Below are 16,386 nucleotides of genomic sequence, written 5' to 3'. Positions count from 1 at the left end.
GAGGCGCCGGTGCCCAGAACAAAGCACAGCTCCAGCCTCTTGCTCGGTGATGCTGAGTGAGATGCTCAACAGCAACCACGCCTCTGAGTAGCGGAGTCAAAGATTTGACGCCCCGCCTCTAGGTCTCGCAAGCTCGTCCCTGCCATCGGCGCAAGCCCCACCCCAGGCATCCCTTGGCCCGCCTCCTTTGCGGTGTGCCAGATTGTGGAAAGGGCTGGAAAGAGCAGTCTTGGCTCCCCATCGCTGGCCCTGCCGCGGGTGATGTGGAAGCGAACAGGCTGAATGTACCCACACACCCTTCGGATGGTTAAAGAATCGCAGCTGAGATTCTTTTTTTTCCCCTTTTTTTGTTTGTTTTTGTTTTTCTAAATGACAGGGTACAGTTGAATTTTCTTTTCTTTTTTAATTTGTTATTTCTTTAAAAAACAAACAGTCTTTTTTTATTATACATACCAATCCAAGTTCCCACTCCCCCTCCTCCTCCCTTTCCCTCCACTTACCTCCCACTCCATCCCCCATCCACTCCACAAAGAGGGTAAGACACATGCTTTGGGGAAGGTCTAAGGCCCTCCCTGCTATATCTAGGCTGAGCAAGGTATCCATCCAAAGAGAATAGGTTCCCAAAAAGCCAGTACATGCAGAAGGGATAAATCCTGGTGCCACTGCCAGTGGTCCCTCAGCTGAGATTCTTAAGGTCCTTTAATGCCTGTTTCCACTTAGGCTTCGCGTGTCTATAGGGAGTAAGATTTAGTGCTTTATTTTGTTTATTTTGCTGCTGAGACTACTGAGCCCCATAGAGAAGAGACACCAAAGGCATACTCCCCTGTGATTTCAGAACAGAGAACTTAGGGGCTTCAAAAGCATACCGGTGCTTGGAATTTGGTTTAAGACCATCCTGGTGTTCTGTACCAATGAGCATTTTCTTCATAGAGGGATCGCACTTTCTATGTGAGTGTAAAAGTGTGCTCAACGAGTCTTTATAGATGGGGTCACTGAAGGTGAGTTCAGGGCTGGTCCACTGAGGACCAGTGGATTAGTGGGAGCCTCAGGAATGGGCTCTGGGAGTGGAGAAATGGTTTTGTCCTTAAGAGCAACCATTCTTAGCTGGGCGGAGGTGGCGCATGCCTTTAATCCCAGCACTCGGGAAGCAGAGACAGACCAATCTCTGTGAGTTCAAAGTCAGCCTGGTTACAGGACAGGCTCCAAAGTTACAGAGAAACTCTGTCTCAAACAAACAAACAAACAAACAAAAAAAAAAACCTTATCCTTAGGAGGCTGGAGAGATGGCTCAGAGGTTAAGAGCACAGGCAGCTCTTCCAGAGGTTCTGAGTTCAATTCCCAGCAGCCACATGGTGGTTCACAACCATCTGTAATGAGATCTGATGCCCTCTTCTGGCATGGAGGTGTATATGCAGGAGGAACATTGTATACACAATAAATAAATCAGAGAGAGAGAGAGAGAGAGAGAGAGAGAGAGAGAGAGAGAGAGAGAGCACTCATTCTTGCAGAGGATCCCGATTTGATTCCCCATGCTCATGGCAGCACACAACTGTTCAAAACTCCAGTTCCAGGCTGTCCAAAGTCCTTTTCTGACCTCCACAGACACCAGGCACGCATGTGGTGCAGACATTCAAACAAAAAAAATAAAATATGTAAATCTAAAGTTAAAGAAAGGAGGTCGGGGGGCTGGAGAGATGGCTCAGAGGTTAAGAGCATTGCCTGCTCTTCCAAAGGTCCTGAGTTCAATTCCTGGCAACCACATGGTGGCTCACAACCATCTGTAATGAGGTCTGGTGCCCTCTTCTGGCCTGCAGGCATACACGTAGAAAGAATGTTGTAAAATAAATAAATAAATAAATAAATAAATAAATAAATAAATAAAGAGTTTCTGCTTAAAAAAAAAGAAAAAAGGAAAATGTTTATTTATTTATTTATTTATTTATTTTTTGGTTTTTCGAGACAGGGTTTCCCTGTAGTTTCTAGAGCCTGTCCTGGAACTAGCTCTTGTAGACCAGGCTGGCCTCGAACTCAGAGATCCGCCTGCCTCTGCCTCCCAAGTGCTGGGATTAAAGGCGTGCGCCACCACCGCCCGGCTAGGAAAATGTTTAAAAAAAAAAAGAAAGGAGGCCAGGTGGTGGTGGCACACGCCTTTAATCCAGGCACTCGGGAGGCAAAGGCAGGTGGATCTTAGTGAGTTCGTGGCCAGCCTGGTCTACAGAGCAAGTTCTAAGACAGCCAGGACTGTTACGCAGAGAAACCCTGTCTCGAAAAATAAAACATAAAATACAAAATAAAATAAAATAAAAAAGAAAGAGAAGAAAGGAATGGGTTGTGACCCAAAGCATTAGGAGTCATTGCTTCCTGTGCTGTGGAGCCCAGCTTAGAGAGAACAATGTTTCCACAAGGAGAGGCCAGAAATAAAGCTTTGTTCTTCTATGATAAGAAAAGAAACCTCCTCCAGAGTGCTTAGCAGCTCTCCTTCCACCCCTCCTTTCTCTCCACTGCCCCAAATATTCAACTAGGAAGTGGGGGTAGGATGGGACAAACATCTAGTCAGGGATGGCCCTGATTAAACAATAAATCAATAACTGCTTATTTGTGGTTGATGAGGCCAGGCACCATGGTCCCATTTTATGAAAAGCAAGGCTTGGAGAGATGAATGTAACCGGCTCACAGGCTGACAACACCTGCTTTCTTTCTGCCTTCCCAACCCACCATGCTATCCCAGCTGCCCATGACCCTCCTGACTTTGGTCTTGGCGAGGGTTCTATTTCCCAGCTCTCCTAGGGGTAGGGTTCTGGGAATGTGACCCTTTGTTGCAGCTGTGTTTGGAGGAGGGGAATAGGGCTGGGCCAGAGGATGAGCAAACAGAAGCAGAAACCCAGTGAAATAGCAACTTCTCTTCAGTTTGATTCCTTTTCCAGGCAGGACAGCGAGACTCTGGAAGCTCTGAGGCCAGCTAGCCAGGCCCTCTGCTTGAGGCCTGCCATGGCACCTCTGAGGCCCTTCCTCATACTAGCCCTCCTGGCATGGATTTCTCTGGCTGACCAAGGTATGGAGGTGACTGGTGGGCATCTAGGGCAGTGCAGGGTGGGCAGGTTGCCTGGCCTGGGCTGTAAAGACTGGTATTCCCTCCCGCAGAGTCATGCAAGGGCCGCTGCGCGCAGGGGTTTGTGGCCACCAGGAAGTGTCAGTGTGACGAGCTTTGCAGTTACTATCAGAGCTGCTGTGCTGACTACATGGAACAGTGCAAGCCCCAAGGTTTGTTCAGAACCTGTGGGGGGGTCTAGGGGTCCCCTGTGCGCCTGGAAACTCACTGCCGCCCTCTCTGCCTGCAGTGACTCGGGGGGATGTGTTCACTATGCCGGAAGATGAGTACTGGAACTATGACTATTCCGAGGGGACCAGGAACAGCACCAGCTCCCCTGTACAACCAGAGAGCACTTCTCTGAAGCCCCGAACTGAAAGCACTTCAAAGCCAACATCCTTCCTGAAGCCTGAGGAACAGGCTCCTGAACCGGAGGCAGGCATCCCAGAACCTGAAGTGGGGTACCAGGAAAGGCCTGACACCACTGATCAAGGGACCTCTGACTTCCCAGAGGAAGAGTTGTGTAATGGGAAGCCCTTTGACGCCTTCACGGACCTCAAGAACGGTTCCATCTTTGCTTTCCGAGGTGCCTCAATGGACAAGTCTGGTGGTGGTGGGGTCTGCCCTAGGAACATCTGTTTCTCACACAACTTCCCCTACTCTAGGGCAGTACTGCTATGAGCTAGACGAAACGGCGGTGAAGCCTGGGTACCCCAAACTCATCCGAGATGTCTGGGGCATCGAGGGTCCCATTGATGCTGCCTTCACTCGCATCAACTGTCAGGGGAAGACCTACTTTTTCAAGGTACCCGACCCAAGCCTATGAGTCAAGGTAGAGTATCAAGGTAGTCAGGGGTTCCAGGCGATGCTGGGAGCCAGTTCAGGATCTAGGACTGCCTCTTTGCCCAGCAGTAGGATCTCACCTTTTCATCTTCCGTGCCTCTCAGGGAAGTCAGTACTGGCGCTTCGAAGATGGTGTTTTGGACCCTGATTATCCCCGAAACATCTCTGAAGGCTTCAGTGGCATACCAGACAATATCGATGCCGCTTTAGCCCTTCCTGCCCACCGCTACAGTGGCCGGGAGAGAGCCTTCTTCTTCAAGGGTACTCAGGGTGGGAGGGGCAGGGGCAGGTAGTGGAGGAGTCCCTACTGTCTCCTGCACTTCCCTGAGTCAGGGCTTTGGGGGTATGCTCCTACCCTGCCTCAGAGCTCCCCAGCCCTTCTGATGCCCGCTGTCCTGCTCCTCAGGGAAGCAGTACTGGGAGTATGAATTCCAACAGCAGCCCAGCCAAGAGGACTGTGAAGGCAGCTCTCTGTCAACCGTGTTTGAGCGCTTTGCCTTGCTTCACCGGGGCCACTGGGACAACATCTTTGAGCTCCTCTTCTGGGATAGCTCCTCAGGTATGGAAGGAGAGCAAGTCTGGCTTCTTTCTCCAGAAAGTGGGTTTGGAGCACGGCTGGACTATGGTGGTGGGGGACTAAGGGGGAGGGGACTGGAATTGTGGCACCATTGATCAAGAGTTGTTTGCTCCGGCTAGACTTTGCTTCTGTTGACTTTTGGGGGTGAGGCTTGGCTCCATTTGGACCCCATACCTTGAACTTTGCCTAACACAGCAGAAGGAGGGGCCAGAGGATAAGGGGTTTGGGATGGGGCAGAGACACAAGGGATACAATGGAGAGAGGACACAGGGAAAAGCACTGGACAGGGAGTCTGAGGACCAGGTGCTGGGTACTGAGTTCTAGCATGACCTGTGTATCTTGAGCAGGACAACAGATGAACTCTATAGGGCCTGCTGGAGCCAGCTGTAGTAGCATATGTCTTTAATCCCAGCACTTAGGAGGCAGAGGCAGGCAGATCTCTGTGAGTTAAGAAGCCAGCCTGTTTTTCATAGTGAGTTTCAGACCAGCCATGGGAGAAACCTTGTTTCAATATGTGTGTGTGTGTGTGTGTGTGTGTGTGTGTGTGTGTGTCCTGCTGGAGAAATCAAAGCCTGGATCCTCAAAATTCATTAATCCCTTCCCTGCTACAGAAGGCACCAGCGGACCCCAGTTCATCAGCCGGGACTGGCATGGTGTGCCAGGGAAAGTGGATGCTGCTATGGCTGGCCACATCTACATGGCAGACTCTACATCTCATGCCTTCCGAGCCAAAAAAAAGAAGTCTAGGCGCCGCAGCCGAAAAGGCTACCGATCACGCCATGGCCGCCGCAGCCGCCGCAGCCGCCACAGCCTGAACTCTCGTCGCTCATTGCTTCCATCGTGGTTCTTGTTCTCTAGTGAGGAGAGTGATCTAGGAACCTACAACGATGATTATTATGATATGAACTGGCTCGTACCTGCCACCTGCGAGCCCATTCAAAGCGTCTACTTCTTCTCTGGAGGTGGGAGTCCCTACTACCCCTGAAGCTGGTTTTGCTGGGGCCTTTCCTGCAGGTTTTGGTCCTTGAGTGCTGAACACTGCCTGTAGATGGTGACCTTATCTGCCTGGTGGATGTTCACTTTCACTTCTGAGAGAAACTCTTGCTCTTTCTTTCTTTCTTTCTTTCTTTCTTTCTTTCTTTCTTTCTTTCTTTCTTTCCTTCCTTCCTTCCTTCCTTCCTTCCTTTCTTTCTTCTTTCTTTTTCTTTTTTTTTCCAGTGACAGGACCAGGAAGGATCTCACACTTTCTTTCCATTCTCTCTTTCAGACAAGTACTACCGAGTCAACCTTAGAACGCGGCGCGTGGACTCTGTGAACCCTCCATACCCACGCTCTATTGCTCAGTATTGGCTGGGCTGCTCAGTCCCTGAAAAGTAGGAGTCAGCCCACACAGTGGAGACTCAGGAAACCCATCCTCCAGCCTTTTCCAGCCCAATAAAGTCTGTTGACCCCGAGTTTAAGACTACTGTCCTGAATAGGGTGGGCAGCCCTGTCCCCTGGACAAAGAAGGACCAGTGGGGCTCTCAGGGCTGATTGAGAGGGACAGAGAAGACCCCACTTGGCTCGCGTGCTCTTCCTAAACCAGAAACACTGGAGGCTTGTGAGAGCTACGCTTCCAAGTCCCCATCCATCACATTCTGTGGCCCCCCCCAACCCCTAGTCCATCCTGCTCCACAGTTAAACATGAACTCCAGCCCCTGTGGTGATGACAAGTTACCCAGCCACCCTCTCCAGGTGAGGCTTCTTTGATGATGGAGTTAACCAGGGCCTCAGAGGAGATGAGGAGCTAGAGAGTGGAATTCAACCCTGTCTACCATGAATCTAGATTACAGAGGGATAGACTCCCACAGCACTACCTAACGGGAGCTTTTCTCTGAGGCTTCTGCCCTGGGCATAGGCTGGGGTGGGGGCGCAGAAAGAACATTGGCATACATCCTCTTTCTCGTTGTAAAGCAGCTCAGAGGACCCTCACCAGAGGAAAGCTTGGCTGTAAAAGTGAAAGTCTTTGTGAATCCCTGGCTCACCCAAGGAACCTTCCCTGGCTCCAGGATCCTGGGTTTCAGGAAACCTGTCTGGCCTTTTAGTTTTTCTTTATCGAGACAGGTTTCTCTGTTTAGCCCTAGCTGTCCTGGAACTCACTCGGTAGACCAGGCTAACCTTGAATGCAGAGATTTGCCTGCTTCTGCCTCCCAAGTGCTGGGATTAAAGGTGTGTGCCACCACCACCTGGCCTCTGCCTGGCCTTTTGAGGAGCCAGAAAGGGTTCTATAGTAGCCCTGAGGCTGGTGGTGGCAACTGTTCCCTAGCCCTGCTGACAGTAAGTGGCTCCAACATCATCCTCATCCCACCCAGTTTTACTGCCCAGTCCTCAGAGAGTGGGACAGCAATTCACTCACTTTCCCCTGAAGGTACCAAGACCAGGGCACTGGAGGATCTTAGAGGGCAGCTGAAGCCCTGGAAACTTTGGGGAGGTAGATTTCTGTGGTTTCGGGGAAGGGTTTCACACAGCACAGGACCAAAAGCAGAGACAGCCAGAGGCTGAAGTTTGAGGACAGAGGTGTGACCAGCTTCTTGGTGAAAGCTGGGATGTGTATCAATTTGGTCCAACCTAGACCTCTATCAGTCCCAATCCTGCCTTGCTTCCCCCTTTTCAACCTCCCTTGAGTGAATGCTAAGCCTCTTCCCTCTGGAGGCGGAGCCACCCCCTCTGAACAGCTTAAAACCCTAAGGCCTGAGCCTGGTGTGGGCAATAGCCCTGGCATGGCCCTCTGACTCCTCACCCTGTGCCAGCTCCATGGCCAGTCCTGCGGAAGCAGAAGCATCTCCAGGTGATCTGGTAGGGAAAGGGTGGGTAGGGTGAGGGAGAGTAGCAAGGAGGGATGGTGAAGGGTGAGGAGTGTAAGGAGTAGGGGCTGCGGAGGCTCAGCAAGGATTTGAAGTTGGGCTGAGGCTCTTGCTAGGGAGTCCTGGTTTAATTCCCATCCCGGCCCACAGGCTGTGCCAGTGGGTTGGGTCCCCAGCGGAGAAAGAGGACCACTTTCAGTGTTGGGCAGTTGCTGGAGCTGGAACGGGTCTTTGCAGCTAGGCCCTATCCCGACATCAGTACCCGTGAGTACCTGGCCCAGGTAACTCACCTGCCTGAAGCCAAGATCCAGGTGAGCTGCAATAGTCCAACTTCTGGGCTTGACACAGCACCTCTCCTCTCTGGGAATCCTGCCTTCATATTCAGATTTCTGTCCCAGGAGAGTGTGCTGGTGCCAAAATGTATCCCCTCATTTTCCCTATCAGGTGTGGTTCCAGAACCGCCGAGCCAAGAGAATCAAGAACAGAAAGCCAGGAGCCCTAAACCCTAGGCTGGAGCTTCCTCCAAACGCCTCTTCTCTTCCAGACACTCCCCAGCAACCCTGGGACCCTGGTACACCAGGCCAGCCTCTACACCTCACCAGTTCAGCTCAGCAGGCTTCAGCAGGCCCACAGACCTCCTGTGGAGCTCCCAGCTTGGGTCCAGGGCAGGGTGGAGCAGAGGCTAAAGCTGCAGCCCCATGGGGACCAAGTGGGGCTTTAGGGGTTCACCCTTTTTTAGAGCAAATTGTTCCTCAGACCTCACTGAGCAGCCTATCTGACCTTATCTATACCTCAGCTGTTGTCACCAATAGAGATCACTCTTAATTTAGCTGTAGAGCACTTAGGAGTTTGGCTCTGGCTCTTGTAGCACTCTCCATCTCTCCTGGAGAGTAAGAATTCCTGCCTCTTTTTACACAGTGAATGTTCTCTAAGAGTCTAGCTCAGAGACTCATCCCTTCATTCCCAACCTCCAGCAACCTAGCTGAAGGTCCCGTGCATTGGCTAGAGCCTAGCTCTTACTACCTGGCAGCCTGGTCATTTTCGAGGCATATGCCCATTATCTCATCAGGAGGTATCGCCAAGGTAAGGGACCATGTTGTCGACCTCTACCGCCAGGCTTGGCTCCCCCATTCCCATTATCTTAGCTGATGATCTCTTCCCTCTGAAGGGGCAGCCACCACCTGTCAGGGCCTTATCTATGAGGCAGGGGAAGGGTACTGTTCCTGTGCTGGACTGCTGGGAGACACACCTTTTCATGGTTCAGAGCCCCATTGCCTGACTTCCTGCCACCTGGACAAATTAATCGGAATTGTGGATTTGAAGAGGGAATGATATTAAAGTTACAGAAATAGAAGCCCAAAGATCAGATTGGCTGTCCTCTGATGTGGGCTGTGGGGACAACCTGACAAACCTGGGGAGGGGGTGTGGTAGCCTTGGGCTTTTTGTATCACTGTCATCTGTAATGCCAACTAATCTCCAAATAAAACAAAACTCTTTACTTTAATCTGGATTGTTGTATTGCAAATGGTGATGAGGCTTGCTTGCCTGCGAAGTAGTTTATCTCCCACCACCAAATCCCTAAATAGGGCTGGTGCCACAGGCTCCGGGTAGGAATCATGTCCAGGCTTCTGCTGGGATTAGAGAGTGGTTAATTAAAGGGCTCAGAGCTCACACAGGCTCTGGGGACACAGTAGCTGGCTTGCACTCCAGGATGTTCTAGTTACCTCCACCTCTGGAGCTGCTTTGGGGAGAAAAGCATTGAGTCTGCTTCAGTCTGTGTTGGCTTCAAACCCTAGCTCTGCTGTGACTACAACTCTGAAATTCTATGTGACTACAACATCTGCAAAGCAGGATGCAATCACTCTTGTCCTGGGAAAATATAGGTAAAAACTTCACGTGGTGACACGTGATAAAAACTCAGTAAATGCTATTTCCCTCTGCTCCATATAGGAAGTCAGTAATGGGTAAGGCCCCAACTTCCTGTCCCTCTGCCAAGCACCTCCTGGACCCTGGGTGCTTTGGATGAGGCAGAGAGGAAGGGGCTGGGAGAGTTCCCTCTCCTCTGTTGTGAACTGGCCACCTAATTCTGAACACCCTCTGCCTGTGCAGATGGAAAATCCTTGGAGCTTGCCTCTTGCTTCATTGCACCAAGGCTTAAGCTAGATCTTCGCTTAATATCTCCAGATGCTAGCATAGTGCCTGGCCCACAGAACTACTGTTCGTAAGAGCTCGATGCCATTGAAACGTACTGGCCTGTTGGAAGGGACCAGGATCTAGGGAACAATTTCTTCCAATAAAGGACCCCAAGTTTACTGTGAGATACCCTAGGCTGGTCCAAGGCTGTTGGAGGAGATTCTGCTGAAGTCAAACCTCTAACATGTGGAAGGCTTCGACTTAAATCCAGGTACTTAATGATATATAGGCAGCCTGGCATACAGAGAGCACAGGGAAGTGAACCACGAGTCATGTGTCATGTCCCCCTGTCCCCACATACAAGGCTTCAGTGAGGCTGACCCAACCTTTAGCAGCCCTGGTGATCAGAAACTGTTTTTGTTTTGTCTACTAATACTGTTTTCAAATAGGAATACTGTCACTGTGTGATCCTAGGCATTTTTTTTTTTTTTTACTTCTCTGTGCATTGAGGTCCTTGCATTAGAAGCTAGATCATGCATTGGCCTGAGTTCTGAACTCAAGTTTCAGAGATGGGCTGTAGATGTCCCTAAACCCTTTATAAATACAGTCACCTGGGCATGATGATTCACTTTTTTTTTTTAAGTGTGTAGTCCAGGCTGGCCTCGAACTCCAGATCCACCTGTCTTTGCCTCCTTCAGCAAATCCTACTGGCTTGTGCCACCAAAACCAGCGATGATTCACTTCTTTAATCCCAGCACTCAGGAGGCAGACACAGGCTGATCCCTGTGAGTTCAAGGCCAGCCTGGTCTACTTATATTTTCTTGCACTCGACACTTCTCCCTACTAACAGGATCTGGTAAAAACAACTGACAGAATATCTACTGATCAGTAAGGATATAGAGAGAAGATTAGAGAAAAACAGATGGTCCAGAGGGATGGCTCAGTAGGTAAAAGCACCTGCTGTACAAGCCTGAGGAGCAGAGTCACAGAAAGAGTTGGATCCCAGCATTTATAGAGACAGGAAAAGGTAGCCTGCAGTAGGCAGTGGAGTAACACAAACAAGAGACTCATATACACGCATTTACACATGGAAGTAAAATAAATTACAAAAAAATTAAGGAAAAAAACCACACTATCTGAGCACATCAAGGAAACAAAGTCTACAATTAAGAAGAGGGCTGAAGCCGGGCGGTGGTGGCGCACGCCTTTAATCCCAGCACTCGGGAGGCAGAAGCAGGCAGATCTCTGTGAGTTTGAGGCCAGCCTGGTCTACTAGAGCTAGCTCCAGGACAGGCTCTAAAGCTGCAGAGAAACCCTGTCTCGAAAAACCAAAAAAATAAAAAAATAAAAAAGAAGAGGGCTGAAGTGATGGTGGCTCAGTCCCAAGCACCATACAGCAGCTGAACTCGAGCTCCTCCTCTCATCCCCACAGGCTCCTGTATGCATATATAGCCACACATACACAAGAAAGGAAGGAAGGAAAGCTGGTAGGCCGAGCAGATCTCAAAGACCTGCCATGATGGCACATGCCTGGATCCTAGGACTGCCACAAGTCTGAGGTCAGCCATAGCTACATAGGAAGACCCTGTCACTAATAAAAGAATGGGCAGATATTGAGCAATTCTCAGAATCACAGCAAGTTTTGTGCTTTGTACTCTTATAGGATCTAAAATAAAAACACACTGAACACAAGAAATATTTATTAGATAAATAACATTTTTCAAGGATCTTAAACAGTTTCTCCAACTTAAGTTCTGAACACAGATGCTCTAACTCATCTACGTTCTGAAAAGTGCAACACAACACAGACACAGGACAATGTGGACACCTGTGGCTCCGTTGAACAAAAGGATCACAGCTGATCATCTGGTTTTCAGCCTGTTTTGAATTCTGGAAAATGGCCTGATCCCATTTTCTTTTCTAGAAAAAGTTAGCTGCCTGGCTTCCAGCTAGCTCCACCATCCCATATCAACACTTTTCTCTTATTTGATGCCTGTTTTCTGACTGGTTCTTCTCATATTCATGCCTTCTGCTTCCTTAGGGTCTTCTGCTCTCAGTTACAGATCTTATGCCAAGATACGTGGATGAAGGATGGTGACTGATTTATGTACTTGGGCCAGTTCATGGCAGTCTGGGGAGAAGGTCTGGATTCTTTCTTCTGATGGGAAAGCCCCAGACTCAGCTGACTCAGAATGAACCGCAGAAGGCAAATGAACACTGGATTCAGGAGCAGTTATTGAGACCAGTTCTTGAATCACTGCTGTCTGAATCTTCTCTATTCCTCTCCAAGGAAACTGACAGCAGATACGGCTCCCCAAGGAAGAGCTTGACCTGGTCCTCTAACTAACTGCAGCTGAGTACATAGAGCTTCATGGCTTGACTGAGAGTCAGTGATGGACAATGGACAGTCTGGGGCTCCCCAAACTTCTTCCAGACTTTGATGTGAAGCACCAGTTACAGCTCCCCGAGTTCACCTTCCATCACCCTCACCATGATGTACAGCTCCGCCAAACCTACCACCGAGGCGACGATCAATGCAGCCAGCACTCTCTGCCAGTGGGAAGAACCAGGTAGGGGATGCAGGCCAACACCCAAATCTGCAGCCCTTAGCACCTCTAACAAGGATGAAGATTCCCTATCCCAGTCCCTAAGTCAGTGGTTCTCAAACTCAATCCATATGGCCCTTTCACAGGGGTCACATATCAAATATTTACATTATGATTCATAACAGCAGCAAAATTACAGTTATGAAGTAACAATGAAACTAATGTTATGGCTGGGTGTTCCCACAACATGAGGAGCTGTGTTACCAGGCATCTGCATTAGGAAGGATCAGAACCACTGCCCTGTTCACTGAATAAATATATGCAACTGATAACCTGTGCACTTTCACACACATCCTCCCTTTCCCATTAACCCCAACAAGGGGCACTTTGTCCTGCCCAGTGCCTACTCACCGAGGCCATTTCTGTGAAGATATACTGGCTTCCTAGGTAAGTGCAGACAAAGGCAGCTGCCACCGTGACAATGAAGTTGAAGATGGTAATGACCAGAGCCTTCACCGATCTCACTTTGGAAAGCAGTTCAGAGAAACATTTAGGTCAACATTCTCAGGGAGGTCCTATTGCCTCCAAGCTGCCCCCACATTCCACTGGGTTCTCCTTCAGAGACCAAGACTGAATATCTTGGCCTTGTGCCAAGAAGAGCGCAGTGGGAAGGAAGGCCAGGACCAGTCCTGAGAGGCTTGGGCAGCCTGGGTTCCTAATACCTCACCTTGTTTTCCTAGGTCACTCAGAGTCCCCCCACGCTGTGCATCCTGGGGAAAAAAAAACAGAACAACAACAAAAAAACCCATATGATTTGAGAATGAAATTCTGTTCAGAAATCTATCTTTGCCAGTCTGGTCTCAGCCCTTTCTTCTCAACAGACTAATTCTGTTCTCTCCAAAGATTCTTTTCCCTGGACTTGTATGATGCCTTCTAGATGATAAAAAGGAGGACACAGGCTCCCAGGATCCATCTCCTTTCCTACCTTACAGCAGAACATGCCAAAGGAGTCTTGTCAGGAAAAATAAAAGGCTGTAAGTATACCTGTAATCCTAACATTTGGGAGGCTGGACAAGAGAATACAGAATTCCAGGCCTGCCTGGGCCACAGAGCCCCTTCCTTGAATGAAGAAAGAACGCTAAGGTTCACCTCCATTTCTATGATATTTAAGAATCAGTTACCATCTAAGCTGAGTCTCAGTGAACACACTCAAGATTATGTTTGCTCTAAACAGAACAGAGGTCTTTTGCTGTTGTTTGTTTTTCAAGACAGGGCCTCTCCGTGTTAACAGCCATAAAGACATGCACCACCACACCTGGCAGAACATAGAGATCTTACAGTTCTAGAACAGTACATAAAGTGAGCTTGAATTCCCATGTTTTTCTTTCTCTCTTTTAAAAAAATTATTTATTTATTTATTAATTATACATTATTCTGTCTGTGTGTATGTCTGCAGGCCAGTAGAGGGCACCAGACCCCATTATAGATGGTTGTGAGCCACCATGTGGTTGCTGGGAATTGAACTCAGGACCTTTGGAAGAGCAGGCAATGCTCTCAATCTCTGAGCCATCTCTCCAGCCCCTTTTCTTTCCCTTTTTGATACAGTGTCTCACTATATAGTTCTGGCTGGCTTCAAACTCAGAGATCCACTTGCCCCTGCATCAGGAGTACTTGGATTAAAGGTGTGTGCCACTATACTCTGCTACTGTTGTTTTTAAAATTAAAACTCTGGCTGGGCGGTGGTAGCACATACCTTTAATCCCAGCATTTGGGAGGCAGAGGCAGGTGTTTCTCTATGAGTTTGAGGCCAGGATGGTCTACAAAGCGAGTTCCAAGATAGTCAGAACTGTTTCACAGAGAAACCCAGTATCAAAAAACCAAAAATAAATAAAAAATAAAAATTAAAATTCTGTAGGTATTTCTGCTGCAGGAGTAGGCCTTACCTGACAAGTGACATTTCGAGTGATCCGCTTATATTCCTCATTGGCTAGCTGTATCTTAATCTTCTCTAGTCGGGCAACCAGCTCTGGATTCTAAAGCAAAAACAATCTCATGAGAAGAATGAAATTCTTCCACATATTTCTTGATACAAAATATAATCATTGATTCCAATGTGCAATGTACTGCAAAGGGTGCTGGGGGCCTCTGCATACTGGTTTTACTTCCATTGCCTGGAAAATGGGTTACTGGATCTCAGTTTTCCAAATTTGTCAGACAAATTTTCCTTCTCTGATTTTAGATTCCAAAGATTTTGTTACTGTTGTTTTTTTTCTAGGCAGGGTTTCTCTGGGTAGCCCAGGCTGTTCTGGAACTCCCTCTGTAGACCAGGCTGGCTTTAAACTCAGGGATCTGCCTGCCTCTGCCTCTGGAGTGCTGGGATCTAAGCCATGCACCACGACTGCCTGGTTCCAAATATTTTCTTTGTTGTTGTTTAATCCTTTGTACATGTGCACATACAAGCCACAGTGCTTTAGAAGTTGCCTCTTTCCCTACACCATGTGGGTCCTGAGGACTAAAGCCAGGTTCCCATGTTTGGTGGCAACTGCCCCAATTTGCTATCTCACTGGTCCCCAAATGTAATTTATTTTTTTGATGCTAAGAACTGAACTCAGGGCTTTGTCCAGTACTCTTCCACAAAGCAACATTCCAGCTACTCCAAATAATTAAAATATAAGATCTCAAACCTCTGAAAGTTGGTTAATAAAATCCATACCCAACTCAGCATGTACTTACTCTCACAAATATATCCCCTACATACCCGAGGAGGTTTCACAACCTCTTGGAGGTAGATTTCACTGCCTTTTAGGAGTTCATGAAGGTACAGGTTGGAATCTGGGAAGAAAAAGGCTCCACATAATGACCCGTGAAGCTGAGGCTGGAAGACTAAGTTTGCCCAAATAAAACATGGCCATCCCGGCTTACCCGTCCCTAGGGTATATAGCTCCATAAATACCTATGTGTACATGGGTGTATTCATGTGAATGCATCACCACACCCAGCCACCTGCCTCAGTCTCTCAGGTCCTAGGATTTTATGCATGTGCCATTCCCAGCCTTGTGATCATTTTTTTCTTTTTATTTTTAATTTAAATTAAGATAAATTTCAACCAAGATAAATCCAGGACAATTCCACCTTAGTATTTCCTAGTGCTACACAGCTGACTTTAGCTATCAGTCTTCAGTCATCCCTGCCAATGGTAGGTTAGTCTTGTAAAAATAATAGATCCGTCCTAGATAGGACTGGGTCATTGAGGGGCTAAATATTCAGAGGACACGGTATTGGAGGATCTTTTCCTAATGTCCTCTTCAGTCCTAATAGTTGAGTATCTACTCTTTGCACTTCTGGCCAGGATATGTTAATTCTGACAAAACATGTTACATGCCAGTTTACCCTATCCCTCCCTTAGCAGATAAGGGATCCAAAGAGGAGAAATGACTTCTCTGAAAGGACTAGAACTAGATGCGACTCTCGGTTTAGACCTTTCAATATAGTGTTTTTTGTTTTTGTTTTTTGGTCATTCCATTTCCCTTCCGTCACCCCTAAACAGGGACTGAGGTGGGGATCAGAATTCCCTGCCCTTGAGGTGAGAGGAAGGGAGAAGAAAAAATACATAGCTCAATAAAAACAATTAAAAAAAATCCCCTGCCCTTGTCTTTGAGATTAAAGGAAAATCACTATTCTCAAACAGGAGCTCACTACATTAAATGACCCCCCAATGTAGAAACCTAAAATGGTAAATAGTACTGGGCTTGAATCTCTAATTCCTTAAGAGTCAGGTGGACTTAGGTGGACTTTAAAAGAGGGCACTCAACAAAATCTGCACAAATCCGAAGAATTCCCACGGAAATTAAGATGGAAGTGGTGAACCTGGTTTAAGAGGGGTTTGGACTGGCTAAATGAGAACTTGGTAGGCACGCGAGAGTGATAGAGGGAAAAAAGTCTCAGGAGGGATTAGATCTGAAAATGAGGCGACGACTCTTGATTGGGGTCGGCTCACTTCTTTCTCTCAGATGCTGATGTAGTTCTCGGATCAGACGGAAGGGAATCAGGCGCCGGGGGCCCGTGGCGCCATCACTGCTCGTGTGTTTCTTCCCCAGAGCAGCCTCAAGCTGAGCACGCAGATTCCGGGGCAGCTGCTCCCGTTCCAGTTCTCCGCCAGGGCCCAAAGCGCGAATCAATCGTTCACCCCCAAGCAAAGAAGACGCCATTTCCAGCTCTCGCTCGGGTCAGCTGATCCCAGACTAGGACTTCCGCTCACCTGCGCCGGAAGTAGCTGGACGAGCACGCGCGGCCGCGGGGGGCGGGCCCGAGGGCCAAGGGGCGGGGCTTCGGCGCGGGGCAGTGTGGGGCGGGGGC

At 48.5% G+C, this 16,386-nt stretch overlaps 3 protein-coding genes across 3 annotated transcripts; 2 read left to right on the top strand and 1 right to left on the bottom strand.

Moving 5' to 3' along the window:
- Positions 1 to 2,884: 2,884 nt before the first annotated feature.
- On the top strand, positions 2,885 to 5,962 carry Vtn (vitronectin). The gene is made up of 8 exons (XM_038328464.1): positions 2,885 to 3,052; positions 3,142 to 3,261; positions 3,339 to 3,674; positions 3,754 to 3,893; positions 4,036 to 4,192; positions 4,338 to 4,490; positions 5,120 to 5,470; positions 5,776 to 5,962. The coding sequence occupies exons 1-8, from the start codon at positions 2,989 to 2,991 to the stop codon at positions 5,883 to 5,885; spliced, it is 1,431 nt and encodes a 476-aa protein (XP_038184392.1). The 5' UTR covers positions 2,885 to 2,988; the 3' UTR covers positions 5,886 to 5,962.
- Positions 5,963 to 6,191: 229 nt separating this feature from the next.
- Sebox (SEBOX homeobox) lies at positions 6,192 to 8,855 on the top strand. The gene is made up of 3 exons (XM_038325382.2): positions 6,192 to 6,242; positions 7,492 to 7,662; positions 7,796 to 8,855. The coding sequence occupies exons 1-3, from the start codon at positions 6,192 to 6,194 to the stop codon at positions 8,174 to 8,176; spliced, it is 603 nt and encodes a 200-aa protein (XP_038181310.2). The 3' UTR covers positions 8,177 to 8,855.
- A 2,312-nt stretch (positions 8,856 to 11,167) lies between these two features.
- On the bottom strand, positions 11,168 to 16,278 carry Tmem199 (transmembrane protein 199). Its single transcript, XM_038326241.1, has 6 exons — positions 16,028 to 16,278; positions 14,789 to 14,862; positions 13,974 to 14,063; positions 12,758 to 12,800; positions 12,442 to 12,554; positions 11,168 to 12,034 (listed from the first exon to the last, which is right to left on the bottom strand). The coding sequence occupies exons 1-6, from the start codon at positions 16,236 to 16,238 to the stop codon at positions 11,939 to 11,941; spliced, it is 627 nt and encodes a 208-aa protein (XP_038182169.1). The 5' UTR covers positions 16,239 to 16,278; the 3' UTR covers positions 11,168 to 11,938.
- Positions 16,279 to 16,386: the final 108 nt, after the last annotated feature.

The sequence above is a fragment of the Arvicola amphibius genome, chromosome 4 (assembly GCF_903992535.2).
Source record: "Arvicola amphibius chromosome 4, mArvAmp1.2, whole genome shotgun sequence".
NCBI lineage: Eukaryota > Metazoa > Chordata > Mammalia > Rodentia > Cricetidae > Arvicola > Arvicola amphibius.
The sequence above is the reverse complement of the archived record's forward strand: the minus strand, read 5'-3'. Positions and strand labels throughout refer to the sequence as shown.